Source organism: Rhea americana, unplaced genomic scaffold (assembly GCF_003343005.1).
Source record: "Rhea americana isolate MKP2758 unplaced genomic scaffold, rheAme1 scaffold_135, whole genome shotgun sequence".
Lineage (NCBI taxonomy): Eukaryota > Metazoa > Chordata > Aves > Rheiformes > Rheidae > Rhea > Rhea americana.
The window spans coordinates 232341-253074 of record NW_028185428.1 but is presented as its reverse complement, the minus strand read 5'-3'; the positions used below and the strand labels follow the sequence as shown (position 1 = coordinate 253074).

Genomic DNA, 20734 nt, shown 5'->3' with positions numbered 1-20734 from the left:
CTGTGGTTAGTGAAAAGATTGTGTGTTGTGAATTGTCACCCCGAGAGGTGTCCCCAGAGCTTTGCTTTGGCATTTGTAAAGGAACCATGATAAGCAGTGTCACTGCCACCTCCTGGCTTTCTGGGCACAGGAGCTCCTCCCATGGGTTGTAAATGCAAATTCATGCCAAMACCGTGCAAGTGATCAAAGACTGTGCAGCTTTAGCTTGCAACAGCCTGCTCCCCTCAAACTGCCCGCAGGCGACAGCAYTAACCAGCCCAAGTGTTTCCAGGAGAATGTAGGTTTCTCTCTCCTTAGAGTAATTAGCTAAAGATGGATCAATAAGCCTTTTGGGTAGGAGACATACAAACGAACAAGCATACACAGCAGGTAAAAGTAATCTACTGAACATGCCCCAGCCTCAAAGGTTCTCTGTTCGTTCTGTGTCACATGTCAGAGGGTGAAGGCTTGAACAATCCTCCTTTCCAAATGGAAATAGCAAAAAGGGAATATTTCACTGGCTAAATGGAAGCCTCCAATGTATGTGATTTTTCGTGCTTCTGCATGAACCTGAACTCAGAGAAAGAAAGAGTTCATTTTATTTGGTCAGACAGAAATACACCAGATTTATTGTTTTGAGAAATACAGGTGAGTGTTTCCATATGGCTGCAGTAGCTATAATGTTTTGGCAACACGGTATTCCCCCTAAAAAGATATTCACCCAAGAATGTCCCTGGGTTCAGTCAGCCTCAGGCCCAGAGGTGGATGTCCCATCTCTAAACCTGTGTTGGCAGTTGTCCATTGCCGGCAGACTGTTTCATGCTCCCATTTAGGGTGTTGGCCCTGAAGATGTATGACCTCCCTCTGATCGAGCCTTCAGTGTGGATGCTTTCTGGCTTGTTCTGGCAGCGGAAGAACATAAGGAAGCCGTTCCGGTAGTTCTTGTTCATCCATCCATAGAGCAGGGGGTTAACAAATGTAGAGCACATGGCCACCACATGGAAGACAGTGTACAGGAGTTTGTATTCATGGAAGATAAGAACCAGATCAAGATCAATGGCAAGCTGGAATATGTGGAAGGGAAGCCAACAGACTGCAAATACCACAACCACCATCACTAGCATTTTGGTTGTCTTTCTTCTCCGGCACTGACTTTCATTCCTAGAGGTGGGACTGACRTGATTTTTCAGCTTGAACCAGATCCTGGTATAGGCATAACAAATAATTGCAAGAGGAAGAACATACTGCAGGAGAAGCATGGACAGACTGTAAATAGTGGCATCTCTGTTATTGTCAGAAGGCCATTTTTCTGAGCAGACAGCCATTTTGAGGTTGATGGATGGGATTTCCTCATAYCGGTACTCTCTGAAGATGGCCAGAGGACCTGCTAGAACAGCTGCTGCTAGCCACATAATGGCTATGATTGTGAAACTGAGCTTTTTGGAAATCCTACTGTCCAGGTGGAAAACAATACATCGATACCTATCCAAGGCAATCACAGTTAGGGTGAGTATGGACACATGGACACTCAGAGCTTGAGCGTAAGGGACCAGATGACAAAGAACAGCTCCAAATTTCCACTCGTCTAGCAGTGTGTACGCTAGGGTGAAAGGCAGACAGAGAGTGTCCACCATCAGATCTGCCAGGGCTAGATTAGCTATGAAGAAGTTGGTGACGGTCCTCATAGTCTTGTACTTCACTATGATGTAGATGACCAAAGAGTTGCCAATGAACCCCAGCAGAATGATGAGGGAATAGGCAGCAATGAGAACAACTTGGACACCCAGGATCTTGGTGCTGTCCATCATAACACTGCGGGATCCAGAGAGATCGTGGCTGGGYGTGACAAAGTCTTTGGTGTGCCAGCCCCATGGCAGCTTCTCATCTAATGCAGTCTTCTGCATGGTGAGGGTGCTATTGGATCCTTCCAGAAGTCCCATGCCTGTCCTGAGCCCTTCAGTCAGGAGGAGGAGGTCTGGAATACAGACAGAACAGCAGTGAGAACACAGGAGRTAGCAGAGCATCTGCAAGAGTTGAGACTCAAATGGTACCACATGGCATTTCAGTCTAGAGAGCAGCAGCAGCAACATCATCCTTCCTTCTCCCTTACCCAAAGCCTTCCTCACACTGAACAGTCTGACAGCTCTCTGATGTCAGGGCTCGTGCAGGTTTTCACATGAGCTTCTCAGATTTTGTTGAGTTTAACTGAACAGGGAAAAAGCCCAAACCAACTGGTGATGGACTGGTAGTGTCTAAAAAGATCTTCAGTTCATGGAGCTCCTTAGCATACTACCTCTCCTGCTCCTTTAAGTTGGCTTTGCAGGATGGGGAAGCTGCTTCAAACAAGTCAAAATTTTGGAATCTTTTGGGGCTGACAGAAGAAATCAGTGATGATGTCAGTTATCTTTGATGAGACTTACTTGCCTACAAGAATGCCCTGAGTCTAGATTCCTTAAGGACCAGGAAAGAGGAAAATCAGTCATACAGTCTCAAGCTCAGGGTTCTCATCTTTACTTTCCCATAACACTTTCTCTCCAGATCATGCAACCTGTTTTTTTTCAGGTTATCTCAGAGCGCCTTTCTGTTTTTCATTTCTCACCTCTCCAGGTGAGAATATTAATCACCCAGTCGCTAATCTTCCCCCACTGCTCCTGCTAACAGTGCTGCCGCCCGAGTCAATGCAGTCGTTCAGCAGCATTGCACAGCAGTGTGCTCCAGCAGGGGAAAGCATGTGTGGCGGAGCCGTGCAGGGGAGCAGGCAGCTGGAGCTGTGAACAAGCCTCCTGCAGAGCTGTATCGGAGCATCCAGGCAGGAACAGGCCCAAGAGCAAAAGCCGCAGGGTCAGTGAGCCTCCACCCACCTGGTGCACAAATATCTGCGTGAATGCGGCTGGGGGAGCAGGGAGCCCGAGTGATGAGCCAGAACTGATTAAGTCTGGAACCTGTGGCTGGCATTTGGTGCCGTCGTAATAGCAGAGTGTTGTCACGGCAGGGTTTGATTCAGTCCAAACACGGGGAGAAAAACCAGCTCTGTTTCTAGCTCCTTCTCTGCCTTGTCTCCGAATTGCTGCTGGGGTATGTAGGGAGGGGTGAGCACAGCCCCTCACCTGCTCTCCATTCCCAGCACCACACATGGGGCTGCATACTTGAGCAAAAAGAGAGGCTTCACTCTGCCTAAGCGAGGTAGTTTGCAGAACATCCCTCTTCTGGCGTGGAGTGAAAGGGGRCTAATGCCCTGTCATCGAGGGAGGGAAACACAGGGCTTAAACAAAGCTGGGTATTAGGGGCAGCCTCCTACCACCTTCCATTCCATCTTGGGAAGTGAATTGCTCTAGTTTTGTACTGAGTGAGACAGAAGCACTGCTGGCCAGGTGCTGGTGTGCTTCCTGCAGGTCCATGTCCTGCAAGCAAAGTGTTGGAGGACAGGCTGTGTGTGGGAAGGGAGGATGCTTTACCTAGCTCTGTGAGAGCACTTTCAATTAAGCTAGTACTTCAAAAAAATAGAAGAAAATAATGGTGGCAAGATGGTGAAGGAGGCTGCAATTAGATTGTAATGAATAATAAATTGCTGCTTGCTCYTTTATTCGTCCTCAGAACAAGGATTGTAATCCCCCCTGTGGGAGCTGCTTCAGGAATCTGCCCAGCCAGCTGCAAACCTCGTTCCTGTTGGAGAGCCTGCTACTGTGCTCGCCGTCCCATCTTCTCCCCATGGCTGTTGGCTCATCTAACCTTGGCACTCTTTGCTCAATTTATGCCAAAGATTCCCATAATTAAAGTTGCTGGGCTGTGGCAATGGGAACCATATAGTTACTGCTAAGAGGGTAGGAAGGTAGCTTTAATCAGCAGGATGGAAAAGTGGGTGGATTTGCTGGGATAAGGCGCTGCTGAAAGGGGGTCTTAGACCTCTGCCTTGCAGCTGCCCCCAGCCCAAGCAAGGTAACACCAAACGAAAGGTAGTTACAACTTCTGAGGTGTCACTGGGACAAAAAGGCAGAGCTAGGTCGCGTATTTGGCTTGCCGGGGCTGGGAGAGCTGAGGAAAGGCAGCCGCTCGAGATGTACTGCATCGCTTGTCTTTCCTGCCCTGCCAGCACAGCCAGGCAGCAAGTCCACGGTTCTGTTCCGCTGGATCATCTCTGTCCGTCCGTCTGCCAGGGGCTGTGAGTGGCTCAACCCGGCGAAAGCAGTGGGAAGGCTGCCCTGCTCCCACAGGCAGCAGAGAGGAGCTGCGGGAGCCCGCGGCGTGTAGCCATCACGTGAGTCCCGGAGGAGGCCGGGCAGCGGGGCCAGCGAGTGGCCCGCAGCCAGGACGGCRGCGCAGGCACCGCTGCCTTGACACAGCGACCGGCCCGTCCACAGCAGCCCAGCTCCGCGGGTTTCCCCGCAGATGGCACATGCTGCAGCTGGCCCAAAAGCAAACTTCTGCTGCCAGAACAGCAGGGCGGTGGGCCAAGGGGCTGGTGAAGAAAACAGAGCAGGTCCTGGGCTCATTTGCAGTGTCAGCCCTTTCACTGGTCAGGCTGGATTTTTATACCTTCCAGCTTGTCCAGCATTACTTTTTCACCGTCACTTCTTATACCCTTTTCTTTGTCTTTCCTGTCCCATTTACCTTCAGTACCCATACCCTGGCATGAGTCCACACTCCCTCTCCTTTCTCCTTGTTTCACCTACCGGCTGGGTGCCAGTTTCCATGTTTCCAAGCTATTTCCTTTCATTGGAGACTGGCAGCTACCCACCATCTGAAAGGAGCCAGGAACATCATAGTTATTGAGGCTGTTTTGCTTCATAACAAAATGGCCTTAATGGAGTTATTATTTGATTTGGTTTGCTTTGTTTTTTTCCAAGGGGGAACTATTAAAAATCAATTAAGGCTTTTTAATTAAGAGGCAAAATGGTAAAAATTATTGTTCCCACTCCAAGGCCTGCCTGGAGGTTGCAGGGGATGCTGCGAGAGTGGACCAAAGTCTGTTCCAGCGAGTAATGGAAGTGCTGGCTTATGTGGAGGCTGATGCCAGGCCCCTGCTCCCGTGCCCAGCAGGCCTGCCAGGCTAGATGGAAAAATCCTGGAAACTGAGAACCAACTGCTTTGGGGAGAGAAAAACAATCGAGCAGACCAGGAAGAAGCAGAAATACTGCCCTTGGCCCTTTTCTCTACGCTGAGCTGCCACGGAGGGATGCAGAGGGCTACCTCTGCTGAGCAAGGCAATACTGGCACCCTGCCCAGCGCCAAGACTGGCCCTCGCTCTCCCTCCAGCTGAAGTCCAAACCAAGGCAGGGCTGAGAATGAGGGACAGAGATGGGACAGAGAGTCCCATGCCCTGGACCAGCAGGTTTCAGCTTTTGGCAAAGGGTGAGGAGGAGTCGGGAAGCACAGGGGAGCTGCAAACCCATCTCAGTAAAACCAGGCAGGATCACGCCACACGGCTGGGTGCCTTGGGCCCGAGGAGAGCAGGGAGGGAAGTGCCTATTCGCAGAGTCACAGGCCGCAGGAGTCCCATCCGCACACGCTGCACCTGGAGGGTGCTGGGCCAGGGCAGAGGGCTGCCAGCCCAAGGAGGCGCTTCCCCTTGCTCTCAAACCCATCCCTCATCGTTCCCTGGCGGCACGCCTGGCCCAGGTGCCCTGGGGCTCACGGGTACCTCTGCTTCCCAGGCAGAGCCAGGTTCCCTGTGTGCCCCCGTTGCAGCCCCAGGCATGTGGCCAGCCTGGCTGAGACCTGTCAGGCCACGTCCAGGTCCAGAAGAGCTGTCTGCAAAGCCTGGCATGGTTCAGAAAGCAGGGCTGGAGGGCTAGGCAGAGGGCTGAAATGGAGCTTATTAATTAAAATTCCTCTTTCTCTCCCAAGTAGTGAGATTAGGGTAGCTTCAGCCAGCAAGCATGCAGAGCGTGGGGACAAGGGGCACAGAAAAGAGGGGGATGAGGACAAAGACCGCTCAGAGAGCAGGTAGGGACCAGGAATCCTATCGCAGTTATCCTTAGGTTGGAAGAGGGAGTGGAGGGACTGAGATCAGCTTCTTCTCTCTACCCTGAACATGGTTAATGATAGCCACAATCTCTTTCTACAACAGGGGCATGAGGGCTTGGGCTGATGGATATTTTCCTGGCTTGGCTCACTAATTTATTCTGTGCTGTGTTCTTTCTCTATGACGGCTCGACTCCATGATACTCCCTCATTGCTGTCCAAAAATAAAAAAGAGGATTGAATTCAGCTACCTGATGAGACAGTGTGAGGAGGAGATGCCCTACCACCCACACGCCCTAGCTGAGGAGAGTGGAGGAAATTGTGTGCCCTGCTAGGTCCAACCCCATGTTTGTGGGGCAGAGTGCCCGACTGGGAAAGCTGAGACTTCTCCAGTGAGCACACAGCAGTGATGTACCAGGGTGCCTCTGCCTTGCTTGAATACAGTGGTGGAGGACAGGGATGAGGAAGATACAACTGAACAGTGCAGCCTGGTGCCGTGACTTATCTTGTCCCCAGTCCCATATCTGGTAGCAGTTTAGTGCCCACAGCCCAGAGGTATGAAACCATCCTTAGTCACCAGAATTCAGTCCTCACCCTGGGGCCAGCCACTTTCTACCACAGTGGCAAAAAAACACTTTGTGCACCCTGATGGTGCTGTTCCCCTACAGCGCCTGAGAGGCAGCCGTGTTCAGCCCTGTACCCCGCAGCGCAGCACTTAGGGCAGAAGAACACAGCCAGCCGAGATACGGAGGTTAATCAGCGTGCCAGAGGCCACACAACGAGTCCATATGAGGACTGGGAACAGCCCAAGTTTGCTAACAGCCATCTCCTGTGCTAAGCACTCAGCATCTCTCAGGATAAAGCCAAACTGTGTAGTTGAACATCGATTTTGGAAGCTGCATGAAAATACAAAATGTGACTGATGGAGGGGAGAGATTTTTATGCTCTGTGTGATTCTGAGTGAACAGCAGCTCTGGAATGATTTTCTGAAGCCAAAGAGCAGATAGAAATTGTCCCAGGTCCTTCACGTCCCGTGAAAGAGTAATTGCCCAACATGGGTCTGCCACAAAGGTGTGTATATATGGCAGAAAGGAAATCCCTCTCATCTGCTCATCTTCTGCTGCACCTTGATAAATTTTCTATCCGAGGAGACACAAAATATATCCGTGCTGCAGCAACCCCTCCATGGGACAGAGAGACTGGAGGCCAACGTGAGGACTCTAATCCTCTGGATATAGCCCGGAGCAACCAGGAGTGCGTGCAAGGGCACTGCCACCTTTGTGAGTGAGCCGGTAGCATGTCCACTGATGCAGAAACCCAATGACATTAGACACGCACAGCTATCCCTGCATTTACAAAGCTCCAGGGCCCCACAGCTGCTCCCAGGGGACGCTGCGGTAGAACTGCCCCATTCCAGGCTCAGTCAAAGCAGCAGAGGCAGCTGCTGAGCAGATAAGTAGAGGGGATGAAGGTAGTGGGAGACAAGTACAAGAAACGGGGGAATACACTGGATTTCTTCATTTGTATGGCCCTGCCTAGGCTAGAGCTATGAAAGCATCTGAAGGAGACAAGGTGGAGGGGACATCTGAGCTGCTCAGTTCAGGACAGGATGAAAAAAGAGGTGACAGGAAAAGATCCATTTGGCAGGAATACCTGCTTCCTCAGGGAGGGGAAGAGTGCAGGGCGCTCTGCCCCACGGGACACACCGTGGGAGCTGAGCAGAGCTGGCTGGAAGTCAGGGCTCAGCGGATGATACTGCGATGGAGCCATGCTACTTGTCAGGGGCTGCAGAAGGGAAGGCAGAGCCCGGTGGAAGCATCCAGATATCTTGGGGAGTCTGCCGCTTCCTGAAATGTAGGGAGTTGGGGGCAGATGAAGCGAAGGAGGGGAGGGAGAGAACAGACCCACTAACAGAATGACAGGGGAACAAATCCAGCGTCCTGCTTTGGTAAGGACTACAGGCTGAGTTTATAGGTGAAATGCAAACTATAACGGGACTTTAAGAGACTATTCCAGGCCAGCAAATAGCAACTGTTCTAAGCATTAACATGCAACAAGTCAGGAAAGACAGCAAGCAGTGATTTGCCTCCTGCAATGCCCCATCTGTCTTTGCATCTTTGTATTTGTCCTCCTGCAGTCCCATATCTGCCTTTGTATCTTTATATTTGGGGGCAGTGATCTCTGACAGCAATAGCTGGGTACCAGGAACGTGTGCAGTCCTAGTAACAGCACAGAGGAGCTGCCAGGAGGTTTGTATCCAAGCCACAAGGAGGCAGAGTACAAGAGAGATGCAAATTTCTCAGGCACCCGTGCACCTCAGCCCCACACCTGCAGCAACCTGCTCTGTAGCTTTACGTGCCTGGTTTCTGCAGACCCCTGGAGCAATCTGCTCTCCTGACCAGTCTCCCTCAGCATCCTGCTTCCCAAACTCCCTGCTTCAGCTTGGGGCCAGTTCAAAACTCTCCTGACAATATTTCTTGCTCGTCGTCTCACTAGTACAGCTCTCAGGGGTGCTAGTCCCTGGATTCAGTCTCCTAAGGATGCTGTTCTGAACTATGTAGCATGGCCAAGACCTGGCCCCATCTCTGCTCTGCGGCTTAGACGAGCCCTCCTCGACCCACCTGCAAAGGCCAGGGCGTCCTCCTCGTTCAGGAACCAAGTCGCTCACCTCAAGTTATCGTCTCATTGCTGGCCAGGATGACGCACTTTGTCCTCTCCACTCTCAGGGAGTCAACCTGTAGCAAGTGGGTGAGAAGCACTTTTCCACAACTGTCCCCAGAAAAAGAAGTCAAGTGGGGAGCTGGGCTGCTGGAGGTGCTTTGATGCTGGGGGTAGCTTTGGCACCCTACCCGTGCCCCCGTAGAGTACCCTCTTGCAGGGTGACTGACAGCCCCTGTCTCACGAAGCTGGATGCTCTGTGAGCTCCTGAATGAGAGAAAGGCAGGGAGCGCGTGTTTAACAAACAGAAATGGAAAGGGGGAGGGAGCCTGCTGCTGCTGTTTATACAGTGTTCAGCCACTGAGGGGCTTCTTGTGTCGAGGAGAAAGACGCTTTTCCACCACATCCTGCTCCCTCTCTAGGAAGAAGTGGTGGGAGCTAGAGGTCTGCAGGGTCCTTTCCTTTGCCACTGACCTGGACAAGTGTCCATTTGTCCTCATTGAGCAGCTCTCTCATCACCTCCGACCATACACTTTTGGGGAACTGGCTCAGTTGTGTCCGAGAGTGGGTGTCCCTAGTACAGCAGGAGGTCAGCAGGACCTGTAAGGCAGCAGGGCCTTCACCGGCTGCCCCCCTATATCGGTGCTTGCATAGCACCTGGCACCAGAACAGGCCACCTCTTGGGTGCAGGCCTTTAGGTACTTTGGTGATGCAAAAAAACAAGTAATGATAAGAAGCTCCTAGCCACTTGGCAATGGCTGAGTCTGCTCCAAAAGCTAAATTCAGCGTGGACCTAGGAACTGGAGTAATTTGCTATTCTGGAGTACTCAGCACTATGCACACAAATGGGGCAAGAGAGAACGGCTCAGGAGCAGCATCCTTGTGCCACTGGAAAGCCAAGCTAGCAGGAACCAGGAAAGCACTCTACAGCTAGCACAGGGAAGCAGGAGAAACACAGGTTCCCACCCAGTCAAAGGTTTCCCCTTCAAAGAGAAACAAGCAGCGTGTTTCAACCGTGGGAGCTCCACCATGCACAATATGTCTGTGAGCTTCCAGCTGGCCAGAGCCAGGAGATGCTCCCAGAGGCTGGGGAGGAGGACACTTCTCAGCTTTGGTAGCTACAGCTGTAAGTTTATCACCCCCTCTTTGGTTTTCTTTTCTTTTTGAGAAGGAAAACCAGGAAGGCTTTCATCTAACTTTCTGTGCCACAAAACTCTTGATACCCAGGGAAAAAAAAAAAAAAAAAAAAAAAAAAAAAAAAAAAAAAAAAAAGCTCAAATGACTCTGCAGAAAAAGGGAAGTAAAAACCTTCCTGAAATAAGTCACCCTAAAAGTGGTACTCAAATCCAAACTTCAGTGAGGGTCCTCCCCTTCAGGAAGGAAAGCTGCTGCCAGACCAGTAATGACAGACGAGAAAAGCCAGCAGCTGTGCTAGCTGTGTGCTCTTCCTGAGCCGCCCATGCCTGGGAGTTTTGTGTCTTCTCCCCTTTTGTTTTCTTGGAGGCTTTTGCTTTAGCTGTGCTGAAGAACTAAGAGCTGTGCAGTGCCCGTGAGCTCCCAGCTGCTGGGTGGGAGCAGCAGGATGGACAAACCCGCTCAGAAGCCCAGAGCTACGCAGAAGCCATTGCTGTCTCTCAGTGGTCCACAGGGAGAGGCAAGGAGCAGCTGATGGGAAGTGAGCAACACATACTATTCCCCACGTTCCTGGTGGCTGGATACTCCTTCTCTCCAGGGTCCTCAGCAGTGAATGGCTGATTTTTGCTCAAGAGCAAGATGTATTTTTCCTCCTTCCTCCTCTGGCATGAGATCTTTTTTGCCCACTACCTGGAGTCCTTTGCTACAGCTCCCCACACTTCCCAGGGCTGGAATAAGATGCCCAGCAAAAAGGCAGTGATGGACACAGGAGAAACTCTTGCCAGCCTGACGCTGTGAACCTCTGTCGGGACCGTGCAGTGAATTCCAGTCATTTTTGGCACGTGGTGTTTGCTGGATGACAGCAAATGCTATCTCTTAAATCATGGATTAGTCATGGCAAGTCCCCAAGCCTGTCCTCTCCCATGGCCTCAGGGGTCCAGCAGAGGGGTTAGCACCAAAAACTGGGATGCTCGCAAACATCAGCTCACCACTTCTGCCAAAGCCCGCATAACCCACCTAACAAGAGCCCCGTCTGCTTGGCAGGATGGGCAGCCGAGCACGGGAAGGGAAGGCTCTCAGTAATCCACGGGGACCGTGCTGTCCAGGCATCCACAGCCACGAATCGTCCCCCAGCAAGCCATCCTCCCGCAACACGGAGCAGTCCAACTGCTGCGGGTGGCAGCCCGCCACCGCACGCCAGCCCCAGGCTGTTCTTGGCACAGGGATCCAGCTGGCTAGTTGCTATCCCGCCTTCCCTGGGAAGCCAAACAGCACCCAAAAGCCTCATGCCTCCGGCGTGGTGCAAGGATCATCAGACAGCACGATAGCGCAGGAGCGACGCTCGCCTTCCCGCAGGGCAAGTTCTGCTCGGAGAGGCAAGGCCGAGCTCTCGGTGCGTTGGGGGGTTCACTCAAATTGGTGGCTCCAGCACTACGGTCTGGCCCTGCTGCCGCCGCGTTCCCTTTCCCCGGGAGCCGGGCTTGTCTCACAGACCCGCGGACCTGAGCTGCCTGACCTTCCCGAGCTGGGCCATCGTCACTGCCTGCTGCGCGTGCTCACAGCACAGCGCCGGTGCCGTCCGCACCCCCGGCTTCTCATCAGCTAACGAACACCCGGGGCCTGCTGTGCTGCAGCCCGTGCCCCTGCAGCCAGGCGAGAGGGGCAGTCATGGCACAGGCTGGAGAACGAGGTGCAAAAGGCCTCCCCGAGTAGCTAACAGATCCCAAAGGGGGCTGGGGCTCTTCCTGGCCTCGGCTGGCAGCTAAGCGCTGAAATACAAGGATGGGAGCCCCTGGTATCCTCCRGGGCAATGCAAAGCTCAGCAGCACTGAGCAGAGGTGCCAGGACCCCTGCACACACCCGTTGTAAGCTCTTGCCCTGGAGTATTTGCACCTGTGAGCTGGGGACACAYAGATGCCTGCAAATATGTCCCAGAAGCCTTGTGTCCTTTCGAACACGATGGAATCATTCAAATGATCTTTGCAGCCCCAAAACCTCTCCTAGTGGTTGGGCTTTGATTAGGCAAAAGTGAGTCTATTCATCTGCTCTTCTTAGATTTCAACAATGAATTTTGTACTCCAGGGAGCAAAAAGGACATCAAAAAGCTGAGAAATGGAGCAGAGGAGATGGCTGGCTTTTGATCAGCCCATGATCTGCTCTTCCTCTGAGAGAGGGCAGGTTCTTGGTCTGAACACCTTGCAGCAGTAAGCCATATTCTGTATCTCAACTTCTGTCATGAAAGAACAGCATATTATCCGATCACTCCCTGGGATAAATCTCTAAGAAATCTGTTACCAAGGCTTCCAGATGCTCCAGTTCACCCTGCTTCGTCTGGAGTAGCAACACCGACATACTTTAAAAAGCAGCTTTTCATTTTTTTCAAACATCTGTTTAATTCCACCTGCATGTAACCAAAATATTTCCAGTGCTCCTTCCTGTGGTGTCAAGCCTGTGTTTTGCTGAACAGACTCAGATGCATCAGCACGTTGTGGTGACACAAAAGCCAATTTTCCATTTGAGCCCCAGAGTTCACAGATGCGGTGAATTTGGGAGTCTGTGATGCATTTGGGAACTAAATTAGCCACAAAGCTGCTCAGAGGTGGGAGGGAGGATAGAAAGCTGTCTGCACCCTCTCTGAATTTAAAAGCAGGTTCTCATTTCGTAACTGCTTTTTGTCCTCACATGAACATTTCTGAAATTAGTGGAGGAGCAAAGACAGCAGCAGGGACAAGGTTTTGCTGAAATATATGAGTGACCTGCTACCACAATGACAGGCGCTGGAGAAGCAGCTGGTGAGATGAGCAGCGCCCGTTGGCCTGGGACGGTTACGGCTCTGCTCTCACGCAGTGAAGACAAAAGACTGGGCTGATGAGAGCGTCTCCAGGACGAGAGTCAGTGAGGCAGGAAAGAGGAGTCCATATGGAAGGAGATTAACGGGGTTTGTATCCCGCCAAAGAGCCACATTGCCACTCTGTGTCCTCGGCTCTTGGCAGAGCTCAAAGCAGATAGGGACAGGTCTCCACCCAGGGCAAATCTGCCTGGTTCATTTGATTAGGCTGATTACTGCCAAAGCGGTCTACCCCTCCACTTCCCTTCCCGGCCCTGGATTGCTCTCCGACATGCAAAATCCACTTGATCATCCTCAGGCTGGAGCAGAATTACTCCAGAGAGGCCCCAGCCTCTGAATGCAGCACTGGTCCCCTGCATTTAGTTGTCATTTCTGCAAGTCACTGTGCTCAAAGCTTTGCTAATTTATTAGAGGGTTGTTGCTGGTTGTTTGTGTACTGAGCCAGTCAGAAAACAGCTTCTGCAAAAGAGGATAATTGCAGTCAGATAAGCTCTCCAGAACTAGGATTGCAAAATATGATACATTGCACATCAGCAGTTGTCCAGATAGCACTGCTCCAGAAGTGGCAATCTGGCTGATTTTTGGGGTAGGACTCTCTTACTTGCTCTGCCACAGGCTCCCTGCCTGTCTGACTTCAGGCAAATCATTTGTTGTGTCTCAGTTCCCTGGTAGTGAAAGAGGAGATAAAAGTRCTTCCTCCAGCATGGGAGCAGGGAGTTACACATGCTGAAGGGCCTGTGTGTTTGGAGGTGCAGGAGAGGCGCCCTGCTAGAATAGCTTAGAGATGATGTTATTGTCCCTGTGGGATTTCTTTCTAAATTGCTCATGTCATTTAGCAAGTGATTAAAGCTGCATTTACCGCAATCARGGTCTTGCCCTTCCATGCTGGATACTCCTGCTTCGTAGTCACACAATGAAATCACAAATTGGCAGCTAGTCTATGCCTCTGAGATGGTGAACCCAGCAGTAACCGCTGGGTTGTGACAACAGGAGCAGGCAAAGCTGGATGGGCARTGAGACCCCCAGCATAAACTCTGCCTAAGTGTTGAGCCATAGAAGACTGAAGACAAATGCAATTGCTGTCTGGGAAAAATTCGGGGCAGCTGTTGTTTTCAGTGGGTTTAGTTTTGCTGAAAGGCACCAGACTGACCGTATCACCAGGGGCAGAGGTCTGGTGCTCACTACCACCAAAGAACAAGTTGGTTAGCATTTGCTGCTTCACTACCTCCCACTCATCTTTCCCAGTCCGGACAAGATCTACATGAGTGGTAGGACAGGATTTGCCTATCTATGCTGCACTCAGCACTGCATCTCTGCTGTATGGACGAGCACCAGCTTCAGTGCATAYCATCGCCGATGGCCCATTCAGACCATCTTCTGACATCAGACCAGTGGTTTGGCTGGGAATCCGCTTGGCTTTATGTCCCCGAGAAATGTGACTCAGAAACGGCTGTCTGACACTAGGAGATAGGTATGAGACCACGTCCCCCAGAAGAAAGAACAGCATCCCCAGGGTGGTRAGTGGAGCACGCGCAAGCTAAGCGGAGACTGTGCTGGGAAGCATAAAGCTTCCTAAAGCAGGTTTGTCCTTCTTTCAGCTCTTCCAGGAGATGAAAAGGACAGCTCACAAACCCTAATTAACTAGAACATGCTAATACCACTGAGCTTCCCTAGCCAGCTAATTTGGCACAAGTAGCATGGGACACTTTCCAAACAACTGTTCAGGGGAGCGCGTGCCTGCAATTTATTATTCGATGAGCAGTGTTTCCTTTCCTCCTCCCCTGAAGAGCTCAGACTAGACACGAGGGAGGTGAGCTWGGAGCCTGCAAATCCACTGCAAAAGGCATTTCATGCTGGAGAAAGAAGAGCCACGTTTCTCCCCAAGCATGAGTACAATGCTGGAGGGTGTTTAAGGTGCCATGGGAAATATGACTCTGCACAGCGTTACCATCATGAGAACTCCATGCTTCCAAGTGCTGCAATGTGTGGTACTCCAGTTCCCCTGGGAAACACCATGTTCCTTCAGGGTGACATTCACTTCAGGCAGAAGATATGCAGCCTTCCATGACCCCTTATTTGAAGACCAAACCAGTGTGTATGGTCACTTTGCACAAGCAAAAGCATCTTCTGCAGGGTCTGGGGAACAAAGTAGAGCAGAACAGTCAGCCCAGCTCACAGCCACAGGAGAAAGGTGTTGGGGAGCCTTGGTGCCATGTCTCTGGGACTGGTTATTCCCTGTCTTGGGCAAGTCAACGCCCAGTTTTATTCCCCTGAAAAAGGAGGGGTAAAGAGCCTGCCAGGCTCCTAGTACAAATAAATCATTCAGTGAACTTTGCATAGGGAGCAAAGAGCAGGACTAAAAGAGATCAATTTATTTTCCGTGGTAAGATCATCGCTCTTGGTGTTTACCATGCCGTCAAAACTGAGAGGGAGAAGGTGCAGCCTGWCGAAGGCCACCACCTGCCTCTGGGCTTAGCACAAGCCTGGCTGCCTCCCAGCAGGGCCTGCTGGCACAGGGGTTGTTTAAGACGGCTACGTTCAGCCTGCGGGGAGCCGGCCAGCCAAGCCGTCTCTGCAGCCTTACCGTCAGGAGCGAGCACTGCAGCGAGGGGGCACAGTCTTTGCACTCAGAAGCAGTCACCTCAGGTGCACCACTGGGCACACACAAACCAGTGGTGGCCCAGATGACCTGTAGCAGATGCAGTATTCCCAGGACCATCATGGTCTAACCACTCATCCTTCCCCTCATCAGGAGCCAAGGAACTCTTCCTCCTATGCTCTTCCTCATCTGCATCCTTTGTATGTGTGCATCACACCTTCTAATGGGCTGGCCTGCTCCTTGTCCTTAGCATTGCCCCTGGCCATCAGGCTGGGAATGGCAGATAGTGCTTACTGATGGCACATCTTTCCCCTTCTACCTCTCATCACACCCTTTAGAAATGTTCGTTGTTATGGTGACAGATTCAGAAGGGAAGCTTTATAAGGATCTTCCAGATTTTCTTACAATATATAGTTACTTCAACTATTTTCCTGGGAGGAGAGAGTTATCATGCTCTCTGGCAACTGTAAATTTCGTTCACTTTGTTTCTGGCAACCACCTGAGCTTGTGAAATGCTGGTATTGCTCAGGCTTTTGCTGTTGTGCCAGTGATAAAATTGAAGAGAGAAAGACAAATGTGTCAAAAGTGCAAAGGGCTGGTTTTAAATGACTTGGGTCACAGAATGGGACTTCTAGAGTGCAGGTTGCCTGAGCTACAGGTGTTGATCTAGAGGCAGACCTGATTCTAAGTTTCTCCAAAATGAGTGAGATGCTGGAGCACACTCCCATCTTTCTGAGATGGCAAAGCCCAAGTTAAATAGCAAGGGTGAACATTTACGCCCAACAGTCTGAGCTTTGCCCAGTGGAGAACACGGCATTGAGAGATCTTCTTCTTGCAGTGTCTTCCTCTTCTCCTGCAGAAACATCCCTTAGCTTTCAAAGACTACATCGTAGTAAATGAATTCACTCCATCTCTACTAGATGCATGGAAGTTTTTCATATGTGACATCTTAGAGCGCCGTAGAGAACAGGGCTGTGCGGCCATGTAATGGCCACYTAATGTAAGTAATGAATACAGCAAACAGCCTAGGACCGGTCAACAGAAAACAGTCTGGGGATCTGACATGACCGCAGGGCTGGATATCATGGCTAGAATATTCTGACTGTGAAATAGAGCTGATAACTCACAGAAGGCGGAGGAGCACCTTGAGTGGCCAGGCTTGTCTAGCCAGCTTTAGGAGGATGATCCCATGAAGACGTTTCCCGCATCCCTGTTGTACAGAGCCATGCTCAAAAACTTCCAAGCAGTATTGATATGCTTCAGGCTCCGCAGAGATAGCTCAGCACGTTTGTGAAAGCGTGGCAGCACCCAAGGGCAGCAGGTGAGCATTACAGGTCATCCCTCATTCTGGGGCCAGGTTGGCTGGGGAGATGAGGCATGGCCCATCAGGAGAAAAGCCAAGAGGACAAAGCTGTTTCAGCATGATCTGTTGTGCATGTAGAGTATCAGGGTGGTTTAATGCATAGTTTAGAATAAACAGGCAAACAAGCAGCAGCCACAAATGTTAATATTTGTAGAAATCTCCTGGTTTTGGCACCTGGAGTGGAAAGCTCAAGGACACTGGCTGGAATGCAAACATGGATTCCTGGCTGTCCAGAAGGGCTGCATGGGGAATCTCACATGTTAATGCATCAGAAGGCCTGGCAGGCTGGCTAATGATGCACTAGCACTCCTGCAGTGGGAGACTAGGCTGAGAAGTTCAGCAGCCATATGAATCTAGCCCCTAGGAACTGAGCCCCTGAAAAAAAAAAAGATTAAGCAGAGATCATCCTCCTGTGCCTGCTCCAGTACCCGTCTCCTGTTTGCCAWCACCAATGGGCCGAGCATTAAACTCTCCCACAGTCCCCACTGCCCCTGCATGTACCCTCCCAATAATAGGTCTGATAACACTTCCATCCATCCCAGTGGCCCAGAACCATGCAGCATTGCTTGGCGATACCTCAGAGCCTGAAGGCTTAGGAGAGGCTCAGTCCCATGGTGTGAACTCCCTTCATGTTGTAGGATGTAGGTTTCTTCATTTTGGTCCCCAGCCCTTCTCCATGAGCTCCTGGATGCAGAAGGATCAAAATGACACAGACTTTTAGACCATTGGCCTTACTTCACCTGGGTCTTTTCATGGCATGTTGGCATGGTCTCAGCTTCCTCAGCACCTCTCACCATTTCCATCCGCCTCTCACCTTGACCAGTGTTGCCAGTTCATGTGCATACTTGTGGCCAGCTGGAGGTGTTCAGAGCTCAATACTCTGGCTTGGTAAAACAGCAGTGTCGTTCAGGCCTGCGAAGAATATATTGGCGAATGGTAGCTCAACCCTTGGTAACCCTCCTCCTCCAAGCTATTTATCCGAAGATAAATGATTATGATTATAAAAGATAATGATTTCCAATCATTACTTTGTTCCCTGCTTGCTTTTCTAACCAAGCTCTTTAAATCACATCTCCACGGCTGGTGTCAGGGAGGGAGGCAGAATATTCACAAGAGTAATGCAGCTGCTTCCTTGATTCACTTCAACCCTTCTTCTTTTACTTCTTCCTTCCTGTTTGCTGTTAGACCTTCCCAGTTCTCCCTACCTCTTTTCCCTCTCCATAGTGCAGGTGCCCCTGCCCTCCAAGGTGGTCTTTCGTGGGGCAAATGCCACCCTCCGCAGAAAGCCAGGRCAAGGGCTGCATGAGCCCTGGGCAAGCTCGGGGCAGGGTGGCACATGGAGACAACCAGATTTAATTCAGCTTACTGTCTGAAATGTGAAAATAAGGACTCCTGAAGGGACCCAAGGGCCAAGTCTTCCCACTGCATGACTTGGTGTGCTCCAGCCCTGCTCAGCCCCCTCTGTCTCCTCCCATTCCRGACAAGCCCACGGCCCACAAGCCCCCTCAGAGCTGCAGAAGAGAGAAGGATCCAGAGAAATCAACATCTGCAGTCTTTATTTTTACTCAAAACAAAGTRAAACAGGCAAATTAAAACACTAAGCTTCTCAGCCCCTTTGGAGATTTTCTGCCTGTGTTTGGAGAGCCGATGTGAGGGACGGTGCTGCAGCTCACGAATTTGCTTCTCCTTCCACTCGCATATAGCTGGGAGACTTACGAAGCTCTGCGGCAAACAGACCCACCACGTTACCCCCTTCATCTTCCTTGTTCTGTGAGGCAAAACACGGCTTCTTCCACACAGATCTCTGCAGAGTTCAGCGGCAGCTCCAAGAATATATGTTTAGTGCATGGAGCAGAAAACCGCAAAGGGCTTTGGCCCCAGTCCATGAGCTTTCAGCCAGACCCTTCCYGGTCCGTGTTATCCTTCATCTCCCCAGTGTGTAATCAGGCTCTCCAAACACGCTGTTCTCAGGTCCTAGCCTAGAGCTTGGAGCCTCCTGAGAGGAATATTCTAAAAAAAGAAAGAAAAACATTGCGTTGCCAACTAAAGTAAGTGCTGAAAGGACAGAGATGCCAGGAGCACTTACAACAAGAATTCGAGACCGGGAGACGCTCTCGAGTGYGTTTTCAATTCTCAGACAGGAGACGTGTTCACTGGGAAGTGACTGCCACTCACTGTTTGCTTTAGACCTTGTAGTTGGCATCCCAGAACATTAAATGTCCAGGAAAAGGACATTTCCTTGTGTTCCTCCCTGTTTCTCCTGGAACTTTCTTTTCGGATTGATGCATTGGTGCAATRGATGGTAAAATGGTACCACTCCTCCTTTGGCTCCAAAGCCTGTGTTTGCAGCTCAGACCTGCAAAGACAGAGACAAGCAATTTTATGGGTGAAATCAGTCTTGTTGGTGGCAAGGGGAGTTATTCCGGAGAGCGTCGGTTGCTGCCAAAGCCTTCAGAGCCGGGAATGTGGCTCGAACAGATCATCCCCCTGGTTTTTCCCATCATGTTCTGCATCTCTTTCTCCTGAGAAGTGTCCTCGGGAAAAACAAGTCAAGGTATCAGAGTCCTGCCYCGCGGCAGAGGGGATGCCCAGAACCGGCAGCACCCCGCGGCCCRGCCCGGAGCAGGATTTTCCCRCCTGGCCCCAGCCCGGCTCCGCAGYCGGACGCGGCATCGGCTGCTCATCCCGCGTTGCTGGGCTCCGYGAGCAGCTTCCGTGCTGCGAGGGCTGAGCGCCCCGGACGCCCCGCCGACGGTGGGTCACGGGGCCGTCTCCTGGCTGTGACAGATCGCGCGGCTCAGGGAACGTAACCTTTCACAGCACACCGCAGATCTCCGCCAAAAAGCAATTATCGATGCTTTTACCTCCACGCAGAGCTGCATAAATAATGGACCGTGTCACGGGGGCTGCAGGAGGGCAGGTAGCAGTGGCCTGGCTCATCCCGGCCCCGTCTCTGCGGCTGGGCTTCTTGCCTGCCAGGCTGAATGTGCACGGAGGTGGGTGGGTGGGCGGACAGATGGACAGACGGACCAGCTGCGACGCCTTCTGAAGAAACAGCAACAAAGTCGGGAGATCAGAGCCTGGACGCGGCTGACGAAGCCATTTCCCGTTTAAAAGGATGCATTTTAAACAGATGATTCAGCTCCCATCCAAAAGCCGCCAGTTCAAAGCCAGCTGTTTCCCGGGCTCTGCCGGAGCGCGGCGCGAGGGTGACTCGCGGGCGGCACAGCGGCCGGCTCGCCCAGCGGCGGCACGGCACCAGCCGCGGCACGGCCGCCGGCGGGCCCCACGTTCGGGGGGCAACGTCGACCCCGCCGGCCGCGCTAGGCGCCGCAAACGCGGGGACAAYGGCAGCAGGAGCAGGTCCGGCGCGTTGCGAACCGCTCCTGCCCCCGGCGCCCGGCGAGCAGCCGGAACGGAGCGCGGCTGGGAATATCCAAAATTGGGTCATCGGCGCTGGGTTGCGGTTGGACACGCGGCGCCGTGGCGCCGGCGGAGGGGAGGGTGGAGGGATGCCGGGGCGGCTGTGGGGGGCGAAAGCCCGGGCAAAATCGCTCAGACGAGCAAGCGAGATGGGTGGAAATGCTGCGTGCGTTATCCGCACTGCTCTAGCGGTGAGGGAGCCGAGAGGCGCGTTAGACGGCCGCTGTCCGGYGCACCCCCCTTCCGGAGACGCTCCGCCGCTAACGGCAACGCAGGGCAGGCGACGGCTTGTCCTTGTGGGTCCCCTCCTCTCCGTTTTACTCGCCTTGGTTCCTGTGTCACCAACCTTTATGACTTTTTTTGCACACCTCCCAGTGTCTGGTGGTTCCCGTAAAGTCCCAGGGCCTGGAATCAGGTGATCACACAGGAGTGAAAACCGTTTCTTCCTCGTTTTGCTAGCGAGCTTGCAGCCCTTGTGACTGCGGGGCAAAACTGGAAACCGTGTCCACGAGCGCCTCGATCCGAACCGGCCTCTAAGAGCCCTGCGACTGCGAAAGCTGCGACTCGCGGCTCGAGGCTCGCCGACCCACGGCGAAGGAAACTAGGGAAAATGAAAGTGGAGACGGGAAAGCCCTTCCGCCCCGCTCACTCCCACAATCTCCTTGCTAAATGCAGCAGCGGGGCTGCCAAACGCAGCGACCGGGCAGCACAGCGGTGGGACAGCAGAGGGGGAAGCGGGGCAGAACAGGGCGAAATAGCGGCTGGCAGC

At 52.1% G+C, this 20734-nt stretch overlaps 1 protein-coding gene across 2 annotated transcripts; it reads right to left on the bottom strand.

Moving 5' to 3' along the window:
* Positions 1–586: 586 nt before the first annotated feature.
* LOC146599691 (neuropeptide Y receptor type 2-like) lies at positions 587–8669 on the bottom strand. 2 transcript variants are annotated; one of them, XM_085298018.1, is made up of 2 exons: positions 8562–8669; positions 587–1954 (listed from the first exon to the last, which is right to left on the bottom strand). In XM_085298018.1, exon 2 carries the CDS (start codon positions 1917–1919, stop codon positions 756–758), a length of 1164 nt encoding a protein of 387 aa, XP_085154144.1. In that variant the 5' UTR covers positions 1920–1954; positions 8562–8669; the 3' UTR covers positions 587–755. The 2 variants fall into 2 exon arrangements, with proteins under 2 accessions (XP_085154144.1, XP_085154143.1); XM_085298017.1 differs by having other exon boundaries at positions 8609–8669.
* Between the last annotated feature and the right edge of the window lie 12065 nt (positions 8670–20734).